Source organism: Cyanistes caeruleus, chromosome 29 (genome assembly GCF_971803275.1).
Source record: "Cyanistes caeruleus chromosome 29, bCyaCae1.hap1.1, whole genome shotgun sequence".
Taxonomy (NCBI): domain Eukaryota; kingdom Metazoa; phylum Chordata; class Aves; order Passeriformes; family Paridae; genus Cyanistes; species Cyanistes caeruleus.
The window spans coordinates 1,986,787-1,995,257 of NC_141729.1; the positions used below are offsets into that span (position 1 = coordinate 1,986,787).

General features: G+C 53.0%; 1 protein-coding gene across 3 annotated transcripts in view; it reads right to left on the reverse strand.

The window, feature by feature from the left end:
• PEBP4 (phosphatidylethanolamine binding protein 4) overlaps positions 1 to 7,564 on the reverse strand; it is a 78,468-nt gene extending 70,904 nt beyond the window's left edge. The window contains exons 1-4 of one of the 3 annotated variants that reach the window (XM_086865677.1): positions 7,450 to 7,564; positions 2,093 to 2,165; positions 1,326 to 1,453; positions 580 to 712 (exon numbers count right to left, since the gene is read on the reverse strand). In XM_086865677.1, coding sequence (XP_086721803.1) covers positions 580 to 712; positions 1,326 to 1,447 — 255 coding nt within the window. In that variant the 5' untranslated portion in view covers positions 1,448 to 1,453; positions 2,093 to 2,165; positions 7,450 to 7,564. The other 2 variants (XM_023940736.2, XR_015279804.1) reach the window with 2 other exon arrangements.
• Between the last annotated feature and the right edge of the window lie 907 nt (positions 7,565 to 8,471).

Genomic DNA, 8,471 nt, shown 5'->3' on the forward strand with positions numbered 1-8,471 from the left:
AAACCCAAAATAAAATACAAAAAAAAATTAAAATATAAAAATACAAAAAATATAAAAATACAAAAAATATAAAAATACAAAACATATAAAAATATGAAACACAAAAATACGAAACACAAAAATACGAAACACAAAAATACGAAACACAAAAATATGAAACATAAAAATATGAAACATAAAAATATGAAACATAAAAATATGAAACATAAAAATATAAAACATAAAAATATAAAACAAAAATATAAAACATAAAAATATAAAACATAAAAATATAAAACATAAAAATATAAAACATAAAAATATAAAACATAAAAATATAAAACATAAAAATATAAAACATAAAAATATAAAAGTGGTTTCAGTCCAGTAAAAAAAAAAAATCTGAATGTGAGGGAAGATGATTTAATAACCACAGCTCAGGAAAAAAATAAAAACAAATCACAAAAATATCACCAAAAAAAGGCAATTCCATTTATCCACAACTCAACCTCCAACCAAAGCCCTGAATCAATGAGAAAAAATGGGAATAAAGCTCCAGAAGCCATCCCGATCCCAGGAAAAGCCGGAGCGGGGCCTCACCTTCTTTGCCCAGGGGTAGCGGACGCGGGGTTTGCCCCACTCCAGGCTGAGCTTCTGGCGGTAGCCGTGGCACTTGGGGATGTAGGCGCAGCTCACGTCGCCCACCTCGGGGTAGATGACTTCCAAATCTCCTCTGGAAAAAGGAGAGAGGGAGAAAAATGAGGCCTGGCCCTGCTGGAGGTGGGAATCAGGATGGGGTTGGGAGCGCTGGGATGCAAAGGTGGGAGAAGGGAAGGTCGGGCTCTGTGTGTTCTCACCAGGGGCAGAGGGAATTTAAGTGTTCTTCAGCAGATTTGGGGAAGGAATTCCTGGCTGGGAGGGTGGGGAAGGGCTGGGATGGAATTCCCAGAGGAGCCGTGGCTTCCCCTGGATCCCTGGAAGTGCCCAAGGCCAGGTTGGATGAGCCTGGGACAGTGGGAGGTGTTGGGCTTGGAGCTGGATGGGTTTTAGGGCCCTTCCCACCCAAACCATCCCAGGATTCCATGGAAAAGCATGGAAAATCCTCCTTCCTTTGAAGTTTTCCATGGAAAACTTCTGTCATTCCTGACGTCGCACAAGTCACTTCCAAAACCTTTACAAAGGAGGCCGGGAAACAACTCCAGGAGCTCCGACACAGCCCGGATTCCCGGGAAAAGGAGGGGAATAGCCCAAACGTAGAGCCCTGGCCAAGGGGACGCTGGGACGAGCTGTGCCAGGAGCTGACACGAGGGGCACGAAGGGCACAGCCAGGCTGGCCAGGGGCTCACCTGCAGAACTCATGGTCGGACTCGCTGAGGGTCTGGAAGATGCAGGTGCGGGAGGCCTCGTTGCCCCAGGCGCCGGGAAGGATCAGGATAAGCGCCACCAGCACGGCCTCCAGCAGCTTCATCCTGCCCTGGGGACAAGGGGACAGCGAGGGTCAGCCCCACCGGGACCCCCCCAGAGCTCCAGGCAGAGCATCCCAATCCTCGCTCGTCGTTTCCATCACCAGCACCACGACTTTATCCCGTTTATTCCAGAGCTGAGCCGGTTCCTGCTGCTCCCCCTTGCCGGGAACCCCCAGGATGAGCCCACAGCTCAGAGAACCCTTTCCCACAAGTCCTGTGCACAGGGAATGTGCCCACGTGGTGACACCACGCTCCAAACCCAGCTCCAAGAGGGGACAGAGTGCCCATCTCCACGTGCTGCTCTCCCAAACGCCAAGGGAAATTGGGATCAGGAGTGGCTGAGGTCTATCCGAGACCACCCCCAAAGCCACAGGACCAGCCAGGACCCCGGGACCTGTCCCCAACCCAGGGGGTCCCTGCAGGGGAGCAGCACCATGACCCAGCCACCCCCTCCAGCGTTCTTCCCGCACCGGGCCAACTCTAGCCGCCCATTTTTAACCACACGAAGCCTCGAGGGGGATGAGGGGACACGGGCTTGGGTCCCCCACCCCCCTGCCAAGCCCGGCTCCAGCCCTCACCTCTTCACCTCCCTCTGGAGCCGGTAGCCACGGGCCACCAGGGGCGAGCGGGCCCTGCCGAGCACTTACCGGGGTCCTGGGGACGGCTGAGCAGCTCCGAGGCAGAAGCCCGGAGGTTTGAGGTTGCCGTGGAGATGGTTTCCTTGGAAGAAAAGGACAGAGGGACCGGGAATGAAAGTCAAAGCCCGGGGAAGGGGCAGCCGGGTGCTCCGGATCTGCCAACGGCTTTTTAACCCTTCAGCAACCGCCCCCAACCGCCCCGAACAGGCACCGGGTGCTGCCCGACCCAACCCCCCCGGCCGCACCTGCAGCTGCTCGGGCTCTTTAGGAGCCATGGGAGCCCAACTTTGGGGTCTCCTCCATCGCTAGGGATGAGGAGCCCCGGGAAGGGATCGGCTGCGGAAAGAGGCACGTGCGAATAAATAAAATAAAATATAAAAATAAAAATGAGAATAAAAGAGAGCCCGGTGTGAGTTGGGAATGGGGATTACAGCAGCGAGGGGATCATTATATAATGGAGCTGTGGCTGCACGCTCGGAGAACACGAGCGAGCCCGGCGAGAGAAAGAGGCGCCGGCTTTAACTAATTAGAAACATTAATGGATTGGGAATGATCGGGAGCTTTTAGGGGCTTAATGGCTCCCGTTCCCACGCTGCCGAGATGGGTACAGCCCGTAATTAGAGCCCTGAGCCGGCAAATGGGCTCACGTTGAGTCAGGCTTTTCCCAGGAATGCCGGGCTGGCTGAGTCAGGAGCGCCCGGAGTGGGGTTTGAACCCTCACGGTGTCACTGGGACCGGGGGTGGTGAAAATTCGGGATGCCCAGCTCGGGGCGAAGGTGTTGATGAGCAGAAAATGCCCCGAAATGTGGTCATGGGATGGTGAGAAAGGCAGGAATTTCCTTGGGGAAATGGGGATGGAAGTTTAACAAGACGTAGAGAATTGGGCACCGGGAGAAGGGGAGATGTGGACAAGGAACTCCTGGTAAAACATGGAATAGTTTGGGTTGGAAAGACCTGAAATCCCATCAGTGCCATCCCTGCCATGGGCACCTTCCCCTGTCCCAGGCTGCTCCAAGGGATCCAGGGGCAGCCAGAGCTGGAATTCCATCCCTGTCCCTTCCCCCCACTCCCAGCCAGGAATTCCTTCCTAATATCCCACCCAAATCTCCCCTTTCCCAGTGGGAGCCATTCCCTGTGTCCTGTCCCTCCATCCCTTGTCCCCAGTCCCTCTCCAGCTCTCCTGGAGCCCCTTCAGGGGGCTCTGAGCTCTCCCTGGATCCTTCTCCTCTCCAGGGGAACATTCCCAGCTCTCCCAGAATCCGGAGGGGATCCAGCCCTCGGAGCAGCTCTCTGGCCCCCAGGTGTGGCTCAGGATCCTCTCCAGTCCCTTTGCAGCGTTTTGGGGTTTTTTTGTGACCCCTTTGCAGAGGTTTCCCAAACAACACCGAGAACCCAAAACGAGATGAACTCAGAACAGGGAATTTTTATTTTTCCAAGCCCAGAGGCTGAGAAAAGCCCTTTGCAGAGCCAATATCAGCTCCTTCCACCTGGAGACCTCCCACAGATCATCCCAAAAGGATTTGCCAATGGAAAAAGTGCAGGGGGATCTCCCAGGGATGTTCAGGAAGCAAAACTCATGGGAGCAACAATTTTCCAGCATCCCATGGAAGACAAACCATGGTTTCCTCCCTAAATAAAAAAAAAAGAGAGAGAGAAAACAGTATTTTTTACACCTTTTACTTTTTTTTCCCCAAAGATTTTATTTCCTCCACTCTGGAGACAGAGTTTAAAGGGCAGCAGGGAATGTGCCCAGCTCCTATGGATAAAATATCCATGGGAAAGCACCGCCAGGGCTGGACACCCTCTCCCGTGTGATGCTCCTGAGGGGCAGGAATCCACCGGAATATTTAATTTTTAAACCTCCGTGTTTTGAAACGCAGGTCGGGGTGACTCCAGAGCCACTGGCTTTGCTGTCCCTGCCACATTCCTGGAAAACTGAGCCCAGGGATGGGCAATTTCCTCCTCCTCCTCCTGTCTGTGCCTGGAGCTCTCCCAGCTGGGGAAAAACAGGAAAAAAACACCGGGAGAGGCAGCAGTTTCCTGTCTGGAGCAGGATCCTGCCTGGGAAAAGGCAGCTCGTGGTGTCAAACCAGGTCCTGAGCTGAGCCCGGATCCTGGCCCGGCCATCCCAGGGTGTTCCCAGGCTCTCTAAGCCCTGCAGGAATCTCGTTTTTCCAGCCGGGAGCCTCTGGGTGTGAGGTTCAGAGGTAGAGGGAAATCCAGAAATTCCCCCACACTCCAGGATGGGATGAGACATCAAGAGACGCTGCCCTGAGCATCAAAATTTTCACCTTTTTTGGGGGGTAAAAACATGATTGAAAACCTGTTTGAAACCCCTCAGCTCTGCCAGCTTCCACGAGGGATATTTCCCAATATTCTGGAAATAAAGCTTTCAAAAGTAGCCAGCACGAGATTAATTTAATTAATCAAATGAGGGAATCGATGGAATAAAATCGCTGCAGTCCCAACAACAATTCACATGGGGGCAGATATTTAAATAGAGATGCAAACAGCTCTGAAAGGTGCTAAAAACCTCTCAGAGCTGGCAAAACCAAGCAGTAGGTGAGGAAATGATTTTCCTGTTCATATCAGAGATTAAAAAGCTCTTAATGAAAAGCAGCCACCTGAAGTCAGGGAAGGGAAGGAGAAGTCTGGGGCTTGTTTTAACAGCAACAAAGCTCCTGTGAAAGCCAAATCACCCGAGCCGGGAGTCAAATTCCACCTGGGCTGAGCCACGGGGCCACAAATGGGGCTTTGAGAGGGAAAGGAAGAGGCAGAGGAGGCAAAAAAACCCCAGCAAATCCCACCTGGGCATTCTCCTAACGCTGCCAAGGGGCCAAAATATTCCCCAGGGGAGCTTTAGGATCCAGCTCAGGCAAAAATAGAAAATTTTCGAGGCTCCCCATGACCATCAGCTGAGAGTGAGGAGCTCTCAGAGCTCCCCCACACGTGCAAAGCCTCCAGCTTTTTGTTTATTTAATGCGGAACCGTCACTTCCAGAGCAAACTTTCACTCGAAAAGTTCATTAAAATCTTATTTTTGCTCCCCAGGGAAGCACTGTTTGGAGCTTCCCGGAGTCGAATTCCTGTTGATGGGAAATGGAGATAAACCAGCGCCCACCTGGCTTTCCATTCATCTCCTTGCTCCGTAAAAAAGGGACCAGTTTGCCTTTTCTTGGAATTTTCAGCTTGCTCCCATCCCATTTTGTTGTGGCCTCAGGCGTGAATGGCCTTAACAGGGAGGTGACACAAGAAAACGTGGGGTTTTTGGGTTTTTTTCCTCACAATTTCAGGCTGGACAGAATTTTTAAGGTACCACTGAAGAGGTTAAAACTCAAAGCCAAATCTCTGGAAAACAAGGGTTTATTCTGCTTTTCACGAGCAAAATGTACTTCTGAGCAATAAAAAAAAAAAAAAATTATTAATAATAAAAAATTAAAAAATAAAATCAGCCCAGCTCTTCCTTCAATAATCCGGCATTTTTCTCTGATTCGGGAAGAAATCCGAATATTTCCAGGTGGCACCTCTGTGCCTCAGTTTCCCACAGAGTCCGGCGAGCAAAGCACCGGAGCAACTCAAAAAAAACCCAACACCTACGGGCTGAAAAAATGGCTTAAAAAATGTATTTACACTGCTGATACCGAGCAGCAAGGCAGCACAAAGCCGAGCACTTGGCAGAGCCTCGGTGACCGGGGGAATTCCCTCAATTTTGGCCTTGCAGGAAGCCCATTTTGCAGCCCTTTAATTCCGCAGCAATCAGAAAAGGAAGCAAAACCCCACATCCTCTCTCTCCCCATTCAGCAGCTCCAGCTGTGTCCTGGCCTCGCTGTGCCTCTTATCTCCCTTCTCCATGGGTTGTCCTCACATTTCCCTCCTTCCCTGGCCAAGAATTCCAACCCAACAACCCCAAGGTCGCCTTCACCTTGTCCCGGCCGAGCCCCTGGGCAAGAGCTTTGTGAATCAAAAACCCCACTTGGCTCAGGAGGAGCCATAAATTTGCATCTGAACCGATCTGCGGGGCTGGTTCTGCTCCCTGGGGGATTTTTAAATGGATTTCAGGGATATGACAGATTTATTTGGCTCAGGAGTTCCCCTGGGCCTGTCTAGAGCCACGCTGGGGTCAGGGGTTAAAGACCCCATATCATAAAAGGCAGGAGTTCGAGGGCTGAGCCTGGATTTTTGGGTTTCTCCAGCATTAATAAGATGCCGGGGTAAAGTCTGGGGTGAGGGGGTTGAATTTATCCCCCCAAACCCCTCCCGTGGGCCGCAGGCAGGAACAGCAGAGCTTTAAACACCGAATGCAGATGCCTGGTGCAGCCTGAGATTATCAGGGAAGGATTTCTGGCTTTTCTCTTTATACCTGCCAAAGCTCCAGCCCTGAACTCTCACCCCCTCCTGGCCCATTTTCCTGGCCGGCAGCTGTGCCTGGTCCAGCTGGATTCAACCCCGGCACCAGCAGCACCGGGAGGGTCACGAGTGACCGCAGGGGACGGGTCAGAGCCCCAAAAAAGGGGGGTTGGACCCACTGTGCCCTCTGAGCAGGAATCTCTGTGGGATCAGGGAAGGGATCCACGATGCTTTTTGCCTTTTTACCTCGTCTCCTGCACGGATCCCCACAGGAGGAGCCACCAGTGAGGCACAAACACAGCAGCAGAGCAGCCCCGGGGCTGCTGCGACCCCCAAAACCTTCCCTGGCACCGGCGCCGCTCCCTCTGACTCAGCTGGGTACTCCAGCAGCAACCAGGAGAAGAGGAATATCCGATATTTTCCAGGGAAAAGCACACAGCTGAGAGAGCCCCCGAGCCTGGCAGCAGCCCCCCAGCTCCCCCTTCCCATCCCAAACCTCAGCTCCAGCAGCAGCACGGGCAGGAATTATCCCAATCCCATCTCCTGCAGCCCGCAGCACCCGTGGGATCACAGGATTTGGGGATGCGGCCACCCCCCCCTTGCAAACCAATCCCGGGGGCTCCTGCCCTATCCCTGAGCTCCTCGGGCAGTTTGGGGAAGCTCAGGGGGGTGACCTTGGGGACAGGCAGGAGCTGGCAGCAGGATGGGCAGCGCTGCTCTGGCACACCTGGCACAGCCCTCCGTGCCACGGCAGGTACCTTGTGACTGCTCCTGCCGGAGCTGCGGCGCTTTCTGGGGAAGGGCTTCTATTTTGGGCGGAATGTTTTTACTTGGCCTATATTAAGCACATTCATTTCGCAGTCACAAGGCAGCGCAGAGCGATGCAGGAGCCACTTCTCCTCCGGCAGCAGCTCTGCAGCCTGGCGGCTCCCGGATCCCAGCGCTGCTGCCCGGCCCAGCCCGCTCCTCTCCATGTGCTGCCCGACCCAATCCCGGCCCCATCCCTCCATTCCCACACACCTCTGAGCAATTCCCGTAAATTCCCGGCTGGAATCCCTTCATTAAGCGCTCCCCGCTCCTGGAGACGGGAAAAGCCAGCAGGAATTGCTGCAACGCCGACACGCGACAGCAGCGTGGAGGGAAAGCATTGAGAAACCCTCAGGTGTGACCTCTGCCAACCTCGCCGCGCTCCCCAGGGATGCTGTGTGGGCACAGGGATCGGGTGATGGAAGCGATTCCACCTTTTCCCTCTTTCCCTCCCACTCTCCTGAGCGCTGCGGCCTTGGAAAGGAGATGAATCTCTGCCCCGTGCCTCGTGGACGCTCTAATTGTGATTACAGCCCTTCAGGGATGACAGCGAAAAAATAAACAAACACCTCTTCCAGGTCCCACGGCCCGACTGGATGAGGCTCGTGGGAAAGCCCTGGGGCTGCGGGATAATGAGGAGCTGGGATGAGGAAGGAGCATCCTCTGCTCTGACTCAGCTCGGGCTCAGCCTGGCCCCACGAGCCATTCCAGGGAGCTGGGATGGGCCGAGAGGGCTCCACTGCCCACCCTGTGCCTGCTGGGCACCGGGACCAGCGTGGGGTCCCAGCCAGCAGGGCAGGGATGGGCTATAAAAATAATATATATAAATATAATTATATTCTATAAAATATAATATATAATAATAAATACCAGCGTTTCAGATTCACCCTGCATGAGGCTCTTCCCTTCAGTGTCTGTTTTCTTTTCTCCCTCCTCCCAAGGCTCTCCGCCGATGAAGGGGAGCTGGACCCTTCCCGAAATCCTCCAGGGAAAACCCGGAGCTGGAACAGTTAAATTGGTTCAAATCCCCGATGTTGATGCACTTATACCAGATTAACCTCTACATCAATAGGCTCCCAAATCACACTGAACTGGTTTAACCCTTCCCTAAATGGCTTTAACTGGTTTGCAGCAGGGGCTGGTAGAGCTTTAATGAGCTCCCAGTCCAGCTGTGGTGCTTTCCTGGGAAGCCCTACACCCCCAAATCTAGTCTGGGAGCTGGAAGGAGGTGAGGC